The sequence below is a fragment of the Gymnogyps californianus genome, chromosome 15, assembly GCF_018139145.2.
Source record: "Gymnogyps californianus isolate 813 chromosome 15, ASM1813914v2, whole genome shotgun sequence".
Classification (NCBI taxonomy): domain Eukaryota; kingdom Metazoa; phylum Chordata; class Aves; order Accipitriformes; family Cathartidae; genus Gymnogyps; species Gymnogyps californianus.
Genome location: NC_059485.1, coordinates 2,844,747 through 2,864,893, shown reverse-complemented (window position 1 = coordinate 2,864,893; position 20,147 = coordinate 2,844,747). Strand labels below are relative to the sequence as shown.

General features: G+C 49.9%; 1 protein-coding gene and 1 long non-coding RNA gene across 2 annotated transcripts in view; both read right to left on the bottom strand.

Moving 5' to 3' along the window:
• Window positions 1-7,347, bottom strand: part of CACNA1H (calcium voltage-gated channel subunit alpha1 H) — a 255,626-nt gene extending 248,279 nt beyond the window's left edge. The window contains exon 1 of the mRNA XM_050906346.1: window positions 7,076-7,347. Coding sequence (XP_050762303.1) covers window positions 7,076-7,347 — 272 coding nt within the window. The remainder of the gene's footprint in view (window positions 1-7,075) is intronic.
• A 3,331-nt stretch (window positions 7,348-10,678) lies between these two features.
• LOC127022623 (uncharacterized) lies at window positions 10,679-13,929 on the bottom strand. Its single transcript, XR_007767360.1, has 3 exons — window positions 13,253-13,929; window positions 12,741-12,969; window positions 10,679-10,721 (listed from the first exon to the last, which is right to left on the bottom strand). It is a non-coding gene; the product is annotated as an uncharacterized LOC127022623 (long non-coding RNA).
• Window positions 13,930-20,147: the final 6,218 nt, after the last annotated feature.

Sequence of the window (20,147 nt, the reverse complement as noted above, 5' to 3'; positions counted from 1 at the left end):
TAAATGCCTTGAAAAGTAGCAAATTAATTGCTCTGAAGGGTTATAAATTGCAGTCTGAAAATAAAAAGTAAATTGTAGATATTTCACAGAGATTACAAGTAATCTTTAGTAAAAACTGATGCAACAAGTTAGCGTCTCTCAGTTTCTCACTGGAGGGGAATATCCAGTACAGAACAATTTAAAAAAAAAAAAACTAGTAGAAAAGGAAAAGCACACACAAAGACATCCTAAAATAATTTTAATTACTATCATCAGTGAAACTATACATATAGTAAATCTGGATGTGTGAGTTAACTTTTGAATCCATTGGCTTTTGGAGCAATAAAAGCACTAACTAGGTTAAGGGGTGAGGAAGAAATAGGTAGGCAAAAGTTTTCTAAGTGCATTTGCGAATTAAACCTGCTCAGAGATACCTGCTGCAATCCTGACTTGGGACAATACTGAGATAAATCCATAAAAATCTGACGGGCTGCATGCTCAGCTTGGAATTCAAACACAAACGCAGCAGGGCCAGAGACGAACGGGGCATCGGGGGCTCCAACCACGGCCAGCGGCTCTAAGGGAAAGGCAGCAAGGCTGATCAGAACTGGGGCTGAGAAGGGGTTAAATATGATTCTATTTCCTGAATATTATATTTCATTAAAGTCAAAGATCTAATTTTATTTTTATTACTTATACTTCTGATTTACTTTGTACCCTTTGCTCAGACGGGCTTTTTTTTTTTTATTTTGTTATGAGCCAGTTTCGTCAGACAATTTCACATTTCCATTCTTGGGCACCAGCACCGTATCTTTTTTTATGGTTTCCCTACACTCACGCTTCTGAACGCATACAGGTATTACCATACGCCGTCAATCCTTGCTGCAAAGCGCTACGGCAAAACCTCATCGGCTTTGAAAGTATTTTTGTAATTAGCTTTCTAACCTTTTTTTTTTGGTTGCAAAAGTCATTCTGAAAACAGGAGCCAAGCACCAACTAATGCCTGGTTGAGTTTGCAGAGAGCTTAACACCTTGCTCTGAGCAACCAGCCACCCCCCTGCCCACGCTGCCGCTTACGCTGACATTTTTCCTAAATATCACAGACTCCAGCAGCTTTGCCATAGGGCAGGGATTTCCAACACTGATCCATACTCCTAAGTTTGGCTAGAAGACAGGAATAAAAGGCATTTCACAGAGGTACAAGCTATGAGCAGTGCTTAAGGAATTCAGGGTGCAATACAGAGGTCAGAGCTGATGGTTTTTGGCAGTGCCAGGGATGCCGGGACCACGACAAGCCAATAAAGATAGCTTCTGTTGGTATTAAAGACGAAACTCAGGACTAAACTGTTGATTAGATGTATTGAGCCAATGCAGAACGCTGAAACGAAAGCATTCACATGTGTCCAAAACACATGTGGACAACATATTTTGAGACGAGTTACAATTTACAAGATTTTTCGTCCTTATGTTTCCTAATTGCTTGTCATTCAGCGGGAGATGCTGCTGGGCGCACAGCACCTGCGCCTCTCACCAGATTCAGTGGGCGTCGTGGATGCTCAGCAGCTCCCAGGATGAGGCCAGAAATACATTTATTCGCTAACGGGTTTTTCCACAGCACGCTAAATATTTTAACTGCAATATTTATATTCAGAGATGACAAATTATGATTCGGTCAAACCCTCCCATTGCACTTGTCAGGATACAGCCTGAATAAGAACAGATTAAAAGCAAAGGCTTTCTGATGAAGCTCCTCAAATATGATACAGGCTTATTATAGAGTAATCAAATAAAGTTTGTTAAACTGATGGGAGCCCAGACCCGGTCACTTATACCCACACCTCCGTGTGCTTCAGTATAACCCCCCCAAATCACAAATGGCAATGCTCCCACAGACGCGGGAGCCAGAACACATCAATTGTGCAATAAGGAATGAAGAGAACTGCAAGCCTCGTGTCAGAGAACAATTTATAACGCTGCCGAGCAAACAGCCCAGTACGAAGAACGGGGGGACGGAGCGAAGACTGGAGCGTTAGAAACAGAGCAGACAGAGCATTTTGTGTAAAACGCATTTTGTCACCATCCAAGCGTCCTCATAGACACCTATACTGAGGAATGCTTGGAAATAACACACAGGATGTTATTGTGGACGTGAGGTCTGCCCTGAAGTGCTTGTAAGGGCAACTCGCAAGTGCTGCAAGGAGAAGCACTTCAGAAAAAAAAAAAAAGTTAAAAAAATAAAAACCAGATTTGATGCAAGCAGAGGCTCTACCCAAACAGGAGAACAGAGCCAAGTCCCACAGAAATCAGCTGGCACCAACAAGCTCTGTAGCCACTTGAGAAAATAAATCACGGGAGGGTTTTTTCTGACTAAGGCACACAGAATTCAACCTATAATGAATCACTGCATGTTTTTATGAATCACTAAATAACCAGCAAAGTTGCTCGAGCCTTATCAAAGCCACGCTGCAAAGCTGACACTCGGCGCCGTGATGGAAAGCAGGTTTAATCGCCGCTGCGCGTTACGTCCCGGGTTACAGCCCGTTTCTCCAGCCAGCCGTACAGTAAAACCCCTCAGCAGCGATGCAACGTGCTGGCGACGGACACAAAGTCGGCATTCCTCCCAACTGCTCCACCTCAGGCACGTGGACGGCGCCGGCTGCCAACTGCCACCCCAGCCCATCGCTGGGTTACACGTGCACGAACCGACAAGGGCCAGGAGCTGCGGCCAAATCCCCCCCCCCCAAGGTGCTGGGACATCTAGGGATTGACAAAAAGTGACTCAACACTTCGACGATCAAAATGTTAGCAACAGCAAAAAAAAAAATATATTAAAGAAAACACCTGCCTGGATACAGGCATAGCTCCGTGTTTCTGTAGAGCCGTTAATTAACGGCGGCGCTTGGGAAGAGCCAGGAAAGGACCTTGCAGGATCGCAAAAACCCAAATCCTGCTCTACACCACCCAACATGCACACCGAGTACACAAAGTCCCACCCACAGACCTCTATAAATAAACCCACGTAGGAGATCCAGGACTGAAGAAATAAGTAAGTTTGCTTCCAATTATGTATCTTTTTAAAAAAAGGCAAATTAAAAGTAAATGAGTAATAACAGAGGGAAAATACAATAACAACTTGATAGCAAAAATTCAATTTCAACCATTGCCCATATCACAAGAACTATATTTGGGCTGCTTATTTGCTCTAAACTGTCACGTACAAGTGACTTTCTGGTTGAATTTAGGTTTGGAGGTAACCCTGAAGCTTGGAAGGGGACCCCTGTGCCGGAGCCATCACTTCAGAAAGCTGAAGAATGTCACTACACAGCAAACAGCTTGACAAAAGTCAACCGTGAAAATCAGACCCAGAGCCAGTCTGGACACTTTCTGCTCCTTTGATTAAACTTTAATGGACACAACTCCTTGATTATTGCTCCCACACCTGAAAAATCAGTTCCTTGCAGATCTTTTCCTTTCTGTTGTCTGACAATTCAGAAGTTTGTTGGTTTTATTACTACAAAACCATGCAAATGGAGGGGGTGGGGCAGGATTTTTTTTTTTCCAGGTCCTTCTTAACGTTCCCAAATGCAGCACAGCTATTAAAAACACAAACGCGCATCTACTATATCTGCCCACTCCCCCGTTTTCCCTCCGATGCGCAGCCCTTTGGGCAGACGCGTGCCTCCGGCTAGGCAGGCTCCCGGCCCCGTAAGCTGATCCCCGCCCCACCTGTCCCCCCGAGAACCAGGCAACAGCTTTTTTTAGCTATTTCTAAGCCCGGCAGTAACCCCCTCTGCTTAAGCCGCAGAGGCAAACCACGCTTTTGGCCCAGCCGCGGAGGATTTCCACCTGCTCCAGGTCACAGGTCTGGGCTATCTCTGCTACCGACAAATATTCGGAGCGGCCGGGCGGCTTTCGTGGTTCGGGCGATTTGGATTGACAAGGGTTTGCCGTGGGCTGGGAGCCCCACATCAGATGCACTCGACGGCACTCCCTGAACTACGGTGGCATTTGGGTTTTTGGATGCTGATATGCCCAGGTCCGCGGTGCAAACCCCGTGGCGCGGCGGGATGCAGCTCCCTGCCTCTGCCAGGAGCATCCCACGGGACCACCCCCAAGAGCCAACAAGGACCCACCGGTAACTGGACCCTGAATGCGCAGGATGGGACACCCTCGCTTTTTGAGGCATGCTGGACAGATGGACGGCTCTGTTCGCAGCCCGGGGACACAGGGGTGAAGTCTTTCTGCTTGGTGACAGGGAGAAGCGTGCACAAGTTTTGGAGCTGAAACACCGCAGGGGAGATGCACGGAGATGCACTCCCACACCGGGAAACGCTCGGTGAGCACAGGGAGAGGAGGGATGTGGGCATCGAAGGGCACGGAGTGAGACCTTCTCCTCACCTCCCCCCCCCCCCAAAAATAAACCCCAAAGAGAGCAAAGGACAACTCCCCCAGCAAGACAAAGCACCATCGAAGGAGGACGCCTGCTTTTCAGAAGGGGTTAGTGCTTCCCAGGTGAGCGAGCACCTCGGTGAAGCTCTTCAGACTCAGATTTCAGGAGACTTCTGTCACATCCCTTCCTCCTGTAACAGAGGGAGATTTTAATGCAAACGTAAAGCTCATGATCATGGTTTATGGATCTATGCTTCTGAGTGGGCAGGAAGAGTCACCAAAACCGCACAGCTGGCCAGAAACCACCTTTGTGTTGCCATCTTCTCTTTCAAGTTACTCTTCCCCCGGGACAGGCACCTGGGGGATCTCAGCCTGTATCACACCGATCCGCCCGCCCTCCTCAAGCTGTCTCCCCGTCTAGCTGCTTTCCAAGTGTACCAGTCCCGTGGCGGTGGCACTTGTCCCTGAGCTGCCCGACCTCCGGCTGCCTGCGGTCCAACACACACCCAGCACCGCCCGGGCACAGCACCAGCTCCTGAGCAAGACGCACATCTCCTCACTTCGAGGTTGCTCAACACAGCTTCGTTAAGCAGCTTCAGAAATCGCAACCACCAGCAACGCAAGCGTTCTCACCAAGAAACTTAAGGGTCGACACCGAAGGATTATTCTCGCCGCGATGTGGGGGACTGCTGGCAACTGGGAGAAGGGGAAAAAAATCCCAGCAAGGAGCTCGTCCCTATTGCTGCGATACATTGTGAGCTTTGTTTTGCTACAACCAAAACATGCCGGCTCTGACAGCAATAACGCCACAACACAGGGCTTATGTAGTTTTATTAAATTTCTGCTTCGCTATTAACCAACCGTCACAATTTCCATCTAATATTATGTTAGACGGGTAAGTTTTGTAAAGGAACTTGCTCTCCTGTGAATTCTTAAGAGAGATGCTTAAAGGCAAAATAAAAGCACAGCCTCACCCTACGGCGGCACAAGCACACCTGAACCCTCTTCTACACAAACCTCCCTTGCTCAGTGCCGACACCGCTTTGTTTTCCTCCCGCTGTGGGTTAATTCGTCAGCGGTACCAGCTTCGGGGATGCCAAACCCAGAGCAGCAAAGCCAAAGGAGAAGGCTTCTCCCTCCCGCCTGCCCCCAAAGTTTTCAAACACGGCAATCTGCTTTAGGAGATCTGTCTTGACTCACTCTCAGCTGTAAGAGGAACGCAGTGCCCTCCCCAAGCCCCTCCAGGACCAGCTATATCACTTTTTTGTTATGGAACCATCATTTACATTTAATATTTATACGGCTAAAGCATCGCTGTGGAGCTCAACTACTTGTTTACTTCTCCCTTCCATCCACAGGCATATAGGAGCTCGGTTCCCCCCTCGCAACGGCGTAGAGCAGAAATATCTCTGCAAAAGTCAATAGTTCGTGTAAACCTAGTTCAAGCGAGAGGAGACCCAAGGCCATAAAAATTGTGGGGTTTTCCTCCAAGTATTTCTCCTAATAACAGACCAAGGCAGAATTCTGGGGAGGATTGTGCAATTCCTCCTAACGGCAACACTCGACTTGGTGTTGTTGCTGAGGAAAACAGTGATCTCAGATGCACACGGGTTTCTTTGGTTAACTGAAGCGAGATCAATAATAACCGTATTAATAAATAATGCTTTTAATAGCAGCGGCAGGATATAGGCAGCAAACTGCAGGTAGGTATCAGGGATAGGTAAAAGCATTAATTATCTGCACCTTGTCAATGCTTCTCAGCTGACGTGCAGAGCAAAGCTAAAAGCTCACTTTCTGAAGATTATCAAGACAGACTGACAACTCTCTGCTTCCTTGCACACAAGCATTTCGGGTAAAATCCAATTTTCTGGATGTCACAACTGAGAAGAACACACTGCTCCTTTTCATTTAACATTAATAAACTGGGTAAAGGACACAGGGGAAGGGGGGAGATTGAGAGGCTTGACTGTCCTCTTCCTTCCCTGCCTGCAAGTTGCAAAAGAACAAAAGCAAAGGGGAGTTTTTGGGACCCGAGGCGAGCGAGGCATGTGCCTTTCCCAAACCAACTCCAACCCGCTCCATTTTTCTGCGACGAGAAAGCGCACATGCACTCCGAGCTCTCTTATATAAACAGCAGGAGGGTCAGCGCCTGTCTGAAATTCCCCACCGCGTCCTAAAATAAATACGAGGTTGTCTTTAAACTTCGCTCCTTCCCACCCCACCGAGAGATAAGTGAAGTTGAGGGGTTTCTCCCCTCCGTGGGTCTTGGGGGGCTGCGGCTCAGCATCCTCCACCACCCTGTGATGCCAAGGCCGGGCACCTTGTCCTGCCGCCCCGTCCCTCTCTCTCCCGCACTAGACGGTCGGCTGATGGTGGTGGAGCAGAGGGGACCTTGGCGTGTGTGTGTCCCCCGACTGAGGCCAGTGGGACGAGCACGGTTGGCGTGCGCTCCCTGCCTGTCCCGCTCCTGCAAAGCCCCACATCCCCCTCCCCAAGGCTGGGGATCGGGACAGAACGGAGCTGGGGGACTCTGGGGACCCCGGGGGCTTCGCGGCATCCCCGTGCGCTGGAGGGAGGTGTGAGCCCCGGGGAGGCAGAGCCCCGACGGGATGCTCCGGGCACCGGGAGGGCTCCCGCGGGGTGGGGTGGGGGGGTGGGGGGTGTCCCAATCGGCCGGGGGGTGCGGTGTCCCTCGGGGAAAGGATATGGGTTACAGACCAGCCTGAGGCACCAGCTGCGCGGGCGGGTGGTTTGCTTGAGGCAGAAGAAGGCGGTGGGTGCCAGCGCCGGGTAAGGCACCTGCTCCTCCTCCTCGGAGGCCAGGTCGGGCGGCGGGTCGCGGCAGGGGGAGCCGCCGGGGCCAGAGCCGGCATCCTCCGGCGGCTGCTCGGCGGGGCGGCGCGGCGGCGCGGCGATGGGCACCCGCACCTCGCCGCCGGCCGGGCGCGGCGGCGGCTCTCGGCTCTCGCCATCAGTCATGGTAGCGGCCAGGACCTGCGGGGCAATGGGCGGGGGGGGGCGGGGGGTCAGGGGCGGCGGCCCCCCCGGCGGCGGGGCGCACCCCGGTGCGGCTCCCACCTGGCCCCGGCGCTCCAGCCACAACAAAGACGGGCGATGGGGGGGGGGTCGAGCCGCCTCCCGGGCGCGGCCGCTCCCGCCTCCCAGCGAAGCTGGGTCTTTCCCCCCCCACCCCCCCGCCCCCCGGGGTGCCCCCACCCACCGGCTTTTTCCTTTTTTATTTTCGGGCATGGAAAAAATGGATGGGGGTGGGGGATGTCCTACCTTAGTTTGGCGGAGCGCGGTGTCCCCAGGAGCATAGCCGTGCCTTCCAGTTCACATGGGACCAGGCAGCAATCGGGGCGCCGGGAGGCGGCGGATTTCCCCCCCCCCTACACACACACCCACACCCCCCCACACCCCACCACCACCCCGTAAATCCAGCGGGAGGGGGGCTGGGGCTCGGCGTGCAGCGCCCGCCCGCCCGCCCGCGGGGATGGAGGATGGAGGAGGGCTGGGGAGAAGGAGGAGGAAGGAGGAGGAGGAGGAGGAGAAGAGGTGGCGGCGGCGGGGGCGGGGGCCCTTCCCGAGCCGTGCCGAGCCGAGCGGAGCCTCTCCCGACGGTAATCCCAAGGAGCGAGCAGGCAGCTCCGCAGCCGCTTCGCAAAGCTTCGCCCGTGCTTAACAGGAAACTTCGGATTTACCGGGGGAGGAGGGAGAGGAGAGGGGAGGAGAGAAGCGGCGGCGGAGGGGGCTGGGAGCCCGGCGGGGCAGGGCGGGGGCGGGCAGCCGGGAGGAGCCGGGGCAGCCCCGGGGGTCGGAGGCGGGGGGGGGGGGGGGGGAAGCGCGGAGGGGGGGGCCATACCCGCATGGCCCCCACCCGCGGCCGCGCTGCCCTCCCTCTGCCTTTGTTCGGGCTCCGGGCGATGCGTGGCGAAGGGCAGGTCGCCCAGGCCCTCTCGGGGAGCCACCCTCCCGAGTGGAAGGGGGCGAGGGGGGGAGAAAGGAGGTGGACCACCCCCCCCCCCCAGGGCAGGCGGAAAGGACTTTGCAAAGCCGGTGGAGGGGGGGGGGGGGCACCGGGTTTGTCCCCTTCTCCATGCCGCGGGGGATGCGCGGCTCCATCTCCGCCGGGCTCCCCGCCGCCGTGCACCCCCAAAGGGGGAGATGCAGCCCCCCCACACACACACCCCCCCGGGGCTCCAACCGGGAGCTGAGGGGGCGGGAGGGCCCGGCCCCCCCCCCCCCGGGAGGCTGCTGCGTGGGAAGGCGCCCGGCGCCGCTCCCACGGGGGGCTGCGAGGCTGCCACAGCCCCCTGGAAACCCTACTTGCCCCCAGGGCATTAATTCATTAGTTTTAATAAATAAATGTATAAGCCCAAGTTAGAGGTCGGAACATTTTAATAAATAAAGATCGGCTCTTAAACTGCAGTGATTTTTAGCTGAGTAGCTAATCTTCTCAAGGGCTTAGCTTGGAGGGATCAGAATAAACAGATAATAGAAAGTCGTTACAGGCACCGTCCCCTTAAACTCTGCTTAGGAAGTTTTATGCTTTTGAGTTATTTCAAATTCTGTGAATTATATCGGGGGGGGGGGGGAAGAGAGATTAAAAAATGTTAGCTAGATACATTCCCCTCAACTGGAATGTTTTAAAGAGTGAGTTCATTATATACCACCACATTCAATTTGCAAATGCAGTTCCCAATGCTATTCTTCATGGTTAATAACTGGGAATTGATTGAAAAGGGAGGTCACGCAGCTTTCAAAGCAGAAAGAGCTGAGCCTAATGGGGCTAGTGAAGAGATGGTTTTACATACACACTTTCAATCGTTGTTTTATTAGATGTTTGCAGGTTGCGATTAACAGTATGTGGCAATTTTCTTATTGAACAAACAATGCCTCTGACAAGCAGGACACAGCCTGCAAAGTGAACGTGAACTGCGCAAAGAAGAGATTGCACTTGGAGTTTCCACACGTTTATACAAGCTAATTAGGGCAAATCATAAATTACTGTGGGAAGGGAAGACTTGTATGTGAGTTCGTGGAGCTCTCCTTGAGCAAACCATCTTCCACTCGTAAATTATCTTCCTCAGGAAAATGACCTTTACAGGAAGAAAAGGAGGTTTACTAAAATGGGAATCTGGAGAAGGAGAGGCCAAGCCTCGAGAGCAAGCGACGCCTCTTGACCCTCTCCCAAAGGCAGAAGCTGCCCAGGCAATAAACTTTCCTCCGTGCCTCCCCTCCAGCTCCGTGTCAGGAGAGCGGGATGCTGCTCCCATGACTAACAAATCCATCTTCAAAGCTCTTCCCCCACCAGCTGTCTGCGAGCACCGGCTCCTGCCCTTCCCCAGGCAGAGGCTGGGTGGAAGCTCAAAGCTGTCGCAGGCTGCAGACATCCTTTCCGTAGCCAGACAGAGCACGGGGAGCCTGACATTTCCAAGGTCTTAACCTGTTGCCTGATGGAGAGTATTTAAAGCCAAGAGCCTTATTAATAAGCTCCATGCAACGATGAGAAGGCCTGGCAAAGAATAGGCCCAATCCTGACCCCAGTGGGGATTTTTGGCTCCTTCTGCAAAGGATCAGGATTAATTCCAAAGGTGGTCGTTATTGAAAAGAGACAACATTTTGTTGGCAAAAGTATACGCTTCCTCCCGTAGTTCCTGCTTAACCCACATACAGTGGTTGGAAGGAGTAGGCCAGATTCTGCTCCATTGACTCCAGATTTGTCTCCAGCTGACTGCACTGACAGCAGTAACACTTCTTCAGGTTTACACGAGTCAGAAGGATCTGGCCACAGCATTTCTGTCATTAATAAACCACCAGAAATTTTAAGATCAATACCAATCTGAGGATACACAGTATACCCTGAATGGGCCCTTGGCTTGCAAAATCACAGCTGACATAATGGGATGGGTAATGCTCTTAGCTGGCCCTAATAAATCGTCCCCTGCTAGCATGCACCCAGGTGTATTCCAGTCCACGTGCAAGGTGGACAGGCTGGAGATGTGCACATCTGCCCCAAAATCGCACAGCCTGGCGGGGAGAGCTGGGGTCCCTCTCCTGGGCTCACGAGTGAGGTGTGTGAGCATCGGGAAGGCGCCGGTGCTGGGTCCCGTCATGGGAGACATCACCCATCCCAGGCCAAGGAAGCAGTCGGTGCTCACTGAGGTGGGAGCTCAGCAGGGCAGATTCACGAGGCTTCTGAAGTTACTGGAGCCACAATGATTTCAACAGCTGAGAAACCAGATCTACTTCGACCATGACAGCCAGAATGTGGACTGAGGACACCTAAGCTCACCTTCTGCCTGATCTTCCCCATTTGATGTTATTTAGCACGCAGCAGCCATTTGCAAACTCTGAGAGAAAGACAAGATAGGACCTTACAAGAAAATCCCTGGTTGTCTCAGGTATTTTTCATAAAGCAGCCAATTCTATTTAATATTCCTCCTCTGAACTTGCCTACAACCTCTCAAAGGCTGTAAACCTTCCAGCAACCCTGCTGAAGGAAGGAGCAGCGTCTCCAGCCCTGCAGCCTGCCCAGCTCCGGGGAGGACGGCAGGATGCTCCTCCCGGCTGCTGTGCTTTGAGTCAGGAGCAACCCGAAGGAGACCCCCTGCTAAGGTGACACCCCACCAGGATTAAAAAAATCAATTTCTCAAGGTCACGGGCATGGTGAGAGTGAGACCAGGCATCCCTGCACGACTCTCGCCCTGCTCGCTAGGGAGGCTCGAAGGGGAGCCTTTGCCAACATTTATAAAATGTGCTGGGTGTGCCATCGTAGTGTACTGTCAGATGAAACCCAGACAGTAAATCAAGTGGCGTAGCACAGCTTAATGCCCTAGTCTGTGATTGTACGTGATGCAGAGCCTCTTCCCATAGAGTTGCGAGGATCAGCTGGGGGAAAAAAAAAAAAAAAGAAAGAAATCTGATTTGACTTTCGGGGTTTGATGCTACAGCATTTCCCAGGCCAAGATGAGATCAGTAGGTCAGCCCCATAGTTTAAAGCTTCTTTGTGGTTTTTTGCCTACTAAGCTGACCTCTTATATACGAAGTCTGACAGAGGTGCTGAATACTTTATGTAATAATTTTTTTTTACTGGATCTAATTCTAGCTGACTCAAATCTGGGTTTTTCTGATTGCAGAAAAACCTTCAAACAAGGAACAATCTAGCTAATAGTGCTTGCATAAATCATCCTCAAAATAATGAGTATCTGTGGAGTGAATTCATTTAGCTAAATAGATGGAGGACCACTTTAAAGTTATTTAGAAAGATTAACAAAAGAGAAGGGAAATGAAAAACAGATAATAAATTGACGAGAGAAGGGAAAAATTGTATTAGAAACAATGAATTTATAATAAATTCAAAATGTTAAGGAGAAATTTCCAAAAAAGGAGATTGGCACCATGGTAGTTTGGCTGTGCTGGGGCTAAAATGTATTTTTAATTAAAATACACGGATGTTAAAATGCATTTTTAAATAGATAGATAAATAAGTCCCCAGCCAAAATTATATTTTTACTTTTACGACTTTCGAGTTCACCCATAATTTGTCATTTCCTCAGTACAAGAAAACGGTTATCTGCTCCGGGGCTAGTTCTTCCATTGCACCCAACGTACCTTCGTCAGCCACTGACTGCAGAATGCCAAACTGCACGTGCTCCCTGGGCAGATCGCAGCGCTTGCTCCCTTCCCACCTGGAATCTGCACCTTTTTTTCTAACAAAACCCCCAGTATTTTGCTCCTGCATCCTTTCTTCTCCTCTTGTTTCTCCTTCCTCCCATCTCAATCCTTTCTCTTCCTTCTCCACTGATTTTGCCACGTGCAGTCCCCCATCCTGTTCCTTAATCTAATATCCCCCCCCTCTGCTCCTTGGCCCTTTATTTAGCGCTGACTTTGCAAGGTGCCTGCTATCCCGGTAACAGCCCCACAGGGAGCCCCTGCAAACGTTGGATTGTCCTGATGCGTTTTTGGTATCTTGAAGCCCTTACAACAGCTCTCTGTCTGCATTCGAGTGGCAGCCGCAGACATGGATTTTCTTTCCTCACCTTCAGCAATTTAGTGAGTATGCCCTCCCCATAAAGTCTCATACTAGGTCTTAATGCCATTATGGAGCAATGTTTAGGTTCTCCGTAGCCAAGCCTGGAGAAATCCTCCAAGAGGTCCACACAAGGAGAACAAAGGCTTTAAGTCCCACCTAAATCCTGAGGAAAACTGGGGTGACGCCTCAACCAATATGACGCTTTTGAGATCACGTCTACCACTCATGTTTTATCCTCCAGAAAAACATCATTTTTCAGGAGAAAGCGTCCCCTAACAACTTTTGGCATTGTCTTAAAGAAGCACAAGGCTATCCAGCTTCAAAACCCTTCGCTCACCTTGCACTGTGTTTCCAGTCTCACGGCTGAATGTGCAGCGTTTCCAAATACATCACTGAGTGAGCGTATTTCAAACCCACGCGTTTTGGACAGGCTCAAAAACTGCATTGTGGCTTCTCTCTTTCTTCTGTTGTGTTTGCTGCTTTGATTTATTTACTTCTCATATCATGTTTAGACTTGCTAAATATAAAATCTGTTCAAAATAACTGTGCAAAATATTCTCCAAGTCCTTGAGGAAAAAAAAAAAAAGACAACATTGCTCAGATCTGCATTCTCATGTTTTATGGTTTTAGCACATGTTGTAAATAGAATATTTCCATAATAAATATTTGATAAAAATAATTTCCACGTGAAGTTAATTCTAAGCCAACAGCCCCAGAAAGGCAGAAGAGGAGCTACCAGGTTGGCAGCAACATTTGGTGCATTCCTGAAAAAGTTCCCCAAACTTATCGGAAGAGACCACCTTGAGTGGGGAAGACAAGTTTGGTCTCCACATTCCCCCTTTGCCTTACCTCCTCCTCATCTCCTCGATGTGGATGCCTGCTCAGCGAGAAGGAAGCAATGTCAAGGAGGCCAAGAGTTGCAGATGTGTTTTCTGACAATCAAAGTCACGTCAGTTTGTGGCTTGATATTTCATTTCCCTGCCTTCATGCTCAAGCCTTCACATAACTTACTGGTACCTCTCCTTTCTCAATCACGGACCTGAGGACCGAAGTGTCTCTCTTCAGGAAGACCCTTAAGTGCGGGTTGTTGCCCTCTTGAAGTCCTTGGGACATTAGCGTTGCAAATAAGTTCATCTCTAAAGCTTGGAGGTCGACTTGAGCACCATGCACCATTTACCAGCACTTTCCCATCAACTTTTCTAACAATCATGCAGGTCCTGGTGAGCCAGATTTCCTGACTGCGTTTTGAATAACGCTGCTTGCGGCAAAGAGATCACCGTGGCCATGATTTCCCCTTTCACAGAGCTGGAATTTCATATCCTTTAATTTCATTGATGGCTCTGTAGTCTTATTCAGTGAGGATGAGAGGAGTTTCACTTTTACATGTGCCTGGTACATTCCCGCTTGTTTATTAGAAGGGCAAGACAAGACAAAAACAATGAATTTTCAGTTTGTTGCCAGTATCAAAAACGCTTTTGGTGGAGATCTAAAACTGCAAAGGCTGCACAAATCTGATTTCTTGCTGAAAATATATGCCTCTCTTACTGAGAGGACAACAGAAAACTGAAGACAAATAAAAGACAATTTAACCAAAGAAGCACCAGAGCAGTTTTAAAATGAATTAAAATTAATTTCTTCATTTAAAGGACTTCACTGTAGGTCAGGCCTCTTCAGAGGTAAAATTATTCTAATTGATTATACTGTTGGTAAATGCATTTATGATGTGACAGAGTATTTGAAATCACTGAGGCAAACTGCTGGTGGTGCAGATTAGCTGATTTACTGGACAAAATGACCTTTGTTGCACTAAGAACCAAATCTTATGGGACAGAAGTCTTTTAAATAGCTGCTAATAGTTTAAATGAATTGCCCAAGAAGATGATGTTGAAGAGCTGAACGTATTAGAGGACTTAACATAGTAGGGCATACATACAGAATGTGTATGGGCTGAATATATTAGAGGATGCTTTGCATGAGAAATAACTTCATTTGGGACCCACAGGCTTCTGCTGTTACTCATCCATAGAGGCGAAGCAAGCAGATACCTCTTCTACATGCTAAATTGTTTGACATTTCTCTTCCAACCCTCAAAGACAACTGTCGTACAGCAAATGCAAGGTAAGGGAGTGTAGCCAAAGAGGCAAAATATTGCTCTGTATTGCATTGCTGCAGAAGTTTGGCTATCGAGTAGGAAACTGTTCAGCCGGGACACGTGCAGGTAGCCTGAGGAATGCACAAGCGTGGAGCGGCTGCGCTTCACCAGCCACCCTGCCCTGCTCTGGGCTCGGTGCTGTGCGGGAGGACGGTGCGGAGATGAGTGAAAGCTCACTCTAAATGCAACAGGAGACAAAAACTAAGCGGTGCTGCATCCTTCTCCAGCAGTAATTTCCTCATACTATGAAAGTCGTATAATGTTCTTTACACAATTTATTGTAAATCACTCATGGCTTGTTTAACACTCCGCTGATTTTATCTTGATTTATTGCATTGCCACCCTGCACGGCAAGGCAACAGCAGTGGCTTTATGGTCTTTAATCAAAGCCTAAACACCTGTAGTTTGCAGCCCACAGCTCAGGGTTCCCGTACCCAAAGTTCCTGTGTGATGCTCAGCATCCTGCGAGCCCACGTGCCGTGGACCGAGCCCAGAGCACCGCACAGACACAGGCAGGGGGTCGGCGCTGCTCCGATCCCCTCCTCCTTTCACAGCCCACCGAGGTCCAGCACTGCCAGGCCAATGCACTGAGGACTTGCAACGCACTGCACAGCCCTGGGATTTCATCTCCCCGTTGCTTTCGGGGGGGGACAGCGAGCCCAACTCGCTCGTCTGCCCGCTCCTGTTATCCTTTACCTTACTGTTTCGTGGTGGCTCCTACAGATCTTGGGTGAGATCATGGTCCTGCAGCTGTCCGTACAGTCCCTGGCACAGAGAGTCCATATCCCTCAAAAAGCTGACAGCCTGGTGAGGCAGAGATCAGGAAAACAAAAGCGTTATCATCCTCAGAGAGACAACAACATTTTATCCCCAGAATTTACCCTGGGGGTCACACAGGAAGCCTGCGGCAGAGCCATGAGCAGATCCAGACTCCCTCAAGACCTAATTACAAAAATAGTGTCTCCCTCCTTGGACATTAGGGCACATTGCAAGAAGACAGTTGATGCTGGCGACATCTGAGTGATCTCCAGCTCCGAGGAGGTGAACGAAAGTAGGCACTGGACTACTGCAAACCCATGGAGAGCATCTGGAAGGCGGGAGAGCACCTTTTCCTCCCTTTCTGTGGGGCAGCCGACGATACAAGACGTAAGGAACAGCTGCCCAAAAGAATCCTTTCATCACTTCAGACAGCTAACAAAGCCAAAAATAAATATTTCAGCTTGGGCAGTATTTAAAAAGATTCCATTGCTGTAAGGCGAAAATTTCAGTCTATCAAAATCTCTTTACACAAACCAAGTTAAATGAGTAATTGGTTTAGAAAGAGTTGGACCAAATGCACAGCAAAAGTATAAACTGTTCTCATGAAACTCTGTTAACTCTCCCCCAAATATATATATATATAAAATAATAAGGGCTGTGCCACCAGTCATACCGCACAGCTCTGTAGGTGCCTGTCCAACTGCTTGCCCCACCGAGCACGTCTGGATGAAAGAGCCGCCGTGATGCCCTTGGCCAGGGCTTGTCCCGCGCCGAGCCCCCCCCCCCACCGGGCTGCCCCCCCGGGCGTTGCTGTAGTGCCCCGCTTCGCCCATGCAAACCAGAGCGCGGTGGGACACGAGGAGCACGTTGGCTATTTTAATCCCAGGCAGGAGACACTGAACAGCTGCACGTGCCGGGCCCAGGCCAGGCGCAGTCACGTCCCCGTTTGCAAACCTTGCCGAAAACACCTAGCCTTCTCCTCCCCTCCATTGGTGCCGTACGGAGTATGCTGGGATGGATGGCCAACTCCACAGAGGGGTGCAGCGCTCCGCTGTCCTAGTGAAGGGCGAAGGACACCCACTCTACATCATTTTCTCCAAGACTTGCAAGACCCAGAAGGTCAGAGCGATAGCTGTGGGGGACAAACATGCAAGGCAGAGTCAAAGTTATTTCAGCTCCACGAACCCCAGGGTTTCCCGGGCAGATGCAGGTGAACATGGGTCCAAGGTTGGATGGGAATCTCATGTGGCCACAACATGCTGCTGCCACAAACTCTAGAGCTGATTTACACCCATGCAATGGGCATGTCTGGCAGTCCTGATGGCGATGCAGCTCCAAACCCCAGAGCTTTAAAGTTATGCCCAGATAAAGCTCCTGAGAAAATCCAGACTTGCTATAGCCTTAGGGATGACATAGTTTTGCCATAAAGAAGCCTACAGATGACAAAACTGTCTCTGAAAGATCTCCCCATGTCTGCTGTCAACCAGCGTTTCCATCAGCGTCGCAAGCTGTTCGCAGCAACAAGCTTTAGATAAGCAGGAACACAGATACACCCACACAGCCAGGGAAAGGTGTGCGCCGAGCGTGTGCTGGAACAGTCGCGCTGCTTCCAGGGGCCTGGGCTGCCCGCATCAAAGAGGAGCTGCTGGCAAAGGCATCCGCAGGTTTTAGCAACCAGAGAGCAAATCCTCCGCACGCTCAAGTACGTCGGGGTTGCCAGCTGAAATCTGTGCAACCGTCTCTTTGCTTTGCTACTCTTGATACTTAAGAAAATAGGAATTATTTAGGGTAATCCTAAAAGGGAAGGAGGATGTAAAATCCTCTTTGCTGGGTAATTTAGAAGTGGATAGGGGAAAATGCTCCAGGGTCTCACTTATGGGGCAACCCTGTGATGGCCACGTACAGACCAGTGGCACACTGGAGTTTTCCTTCACCCATTTTCTGCACGTTGTGGGGCTCCAACAGATGTGGGGGACAGACACAGAAGGGGATATGAAGCTTAAAAAGACAGTGTATGCTTATAGAAGCAAGGCTCTGGCTAGCTCGAATGGGAGCCATGCAGCTTAATCTGTATCAAAAATTTAGCAGGAGCACAAGTCTTCTGCAAACCAAAGATAAATGAATGTTAAAAGTCCAACTCCAGCTCACCTTTGCCCTTTCATTAGCTCTGTATGTGAAAATGTTCTTATTTATAGACCTATGGAGGCAGGCAAGTAAATAAAGGTGCAAACAAGCTAGAAGCAATAGGTTAAACATATCTGCAGGACAAAGAACAGCTTGGTGGGGGCAGCTAAACAGACATCAGGATGCATAGGAAAAAACATATTTCTGAGTAATACAGTCCGGATGCAGAGCAGCACCGAGAGGAAGCGGCCGATTTGTGTGTTTAAACGCGGGGGTGCCATTTTAGCAAATGCATCCCAGCTTGTGAGCTGTCTGAGAAGCGTTTGCTGCAGGCGGGTCTCTCTGGGCAGCTCTAGCCCTGGGTGCAACCAGGGTCTTCTGGGCCCCGTGGTCGCCTTTCAGTCCGTCTTACCGGTGGCGTCACCTGAAGCTGCTTCAGCCTTCGTACGATGAGGCAGGGAAAGAGAAACGGCTGTAACAAAAGCAGACACTTTTACCAACAAAGTCTCTCCCATTAAACGAAATCCAGTTTACTGAAAAACTGAAAATTCAAAAGATTTGATTTATAGGACAAGAGGCACAACATATATTTTGTGAGGGGGGGGAAAAAGGTCGTTTGCAAAGCAGCTGAAACGTGTAAAGATTTGCGTTCATGTTTGCTGCCATCTGGGTAATTCACAAGAATGAAGCCGCCTCTTATCCCGCTTTAATTGATAACTTCTTTTTCATTCCCATCGTGCAAGTTACAACATTTTGTTCTCCCTTGGCCCGTGTCTGCATGAGGAGAGAAGTGGGCACGTCCTGGCTCCATCCAGTCTTAAACTGCACTGCTAACATGAGTTCAAACCCGAGTTACCTCATCCTTACTACTATTTTAAGCAGAGTCAGATCACTTGGTAACCAACCACCAAAAGCCTTGAAGATTTGCAGACAGAGACATTTCTATTAGTTAAGGCTTCCTCGCCGGTCTACAAGTCAGCATTTCACATCCCCCAGGGCCCCATGGAAAAACATCAGACCTCTGCTCTTCCAACCTCCCTCCTCTTTCATTGCAAGGGGATCCGCCAGTGACCCGCCAGCATCGTTAACTGTTCCCTTGGAGTGGAGCACACTTATTGTTTTGACTAACTCACAAGGAGATATTTCAATCAGGTACTGCTCATTAGGATTTATTAGGCTGGACCCAAGGGTAGGCATGGAAGCTAATCAGAATTATTATTTTCAGGTGACAAGTATAAGGACTTCCCAGGGACATTTTCAGCCCTTCATTTTAAGGCTGAGGTACAATTTTCAGGGTTATTTTCTGAAATTATTTAATGGGATGGCTCTTTGTAATAATGCAGAGGACCTGGGAGAGGGGTTGTAGCGGGAAGAGAAGGAAAACTAGACCCCGCTGAGAAATTCCGGGTGGATAAATTAACAAAAGGACATTAGTAACAGGGCCTGACTATTGCACTGAAAGCTGCCACACAACCAATTTCTGGCCCAGCATGGTCACTTCATTGCGCACAACTTCCCGTATTGACTACGGAGGGGGAGAACAGGGCTCAGAGCCCATCACAGCTTCATTTCTGTTAGCTTTGAGGCTCCATATCTGGTAGAGCTGCGAGCATCATTATTCCCTCCCTCTCCTCTCACCGCTATTTTGGCATATCCAGCCCTGGAGAATGGCGCAATACTTTTTGGGGTCACTATCAGGTCCACCCACTTGCTGCTCCCTCTCCAGAAACCGCTGGTGCAAAAGGAGCAGCACCGTTTCCACATGCTCAGAGCCGGCACCTTCTCCACTGCTGAGCCGCTGATGCCGAGGCAGGACTCGCCGCCCTCAGCTCATGGCACGGAGAGAAACCGAGAAGCAAATTATTTACGCAGGAACGACCTACTCAGCAGTTGTTAGCCCGGCTCCAAAGAGCTCACTGCTCCTAATGACGTCTCCAGAGCTTTGCTAGGAGGGAATATTAAAGAGAAGAGCAAGGAAACAACCTGGTTATCTTTGGTGACTGACTGATGCCAACAGACTACAACTCGCTAAGCATTTTCAAACAGCGTTTGCAGTTGATGACTTGACATTTGGAAACCCTAAGGACCTGGAAGGAGATGGGGGAAATTTCCATTCACAGAGGTTGAAGTGCACTAAACTGCTTTTGATCGGAGCTGTCTAGAAAGGAGGTAAGAGCTGACAAACACACGTGGTTCAGGGACACCTTCGCCTCTAAGGGCGAAAAGCTATTTGGTGCGTGTGCTAACAGAGGGCACAAAGCCATTAAAGCTGCAGAAGGGTTAAGCATCCCTATTTTGGGTACCAGAGTAAGTGCCACATCCTAGCTCCTGGCCAAGGATGCCCAGATCCTGGTAGAGGATGAAGGAGGTCAGCAGATCCTCCTGTTTGACCCTCCACACTCGCACTCATGCCCCACGTGATAGGGATGCACAACCAGGAGGAGGAAGGCTGCAGCAAGGTTGCCTCTGCCTCCATCTCTCCACCCTGGCAGCTCTGGGATGAGCACCCCAAGAAATCCCTACTGGCCCTTGAAAATCTAGACTTTAAAGGCCTCAGCACGGGTCCTCAGTCCCCTTCAGTCAGGCTAAAGGAGAAACCCAAAAAGCAGCCCCAAACACCAAAAATAGAGTCTGAGGGAAGGAAATGAAACCAAATCAAAGCCCACTTGTGACAAGTAAGTGAATATCTCCGTTTTGCCATGCAGGACA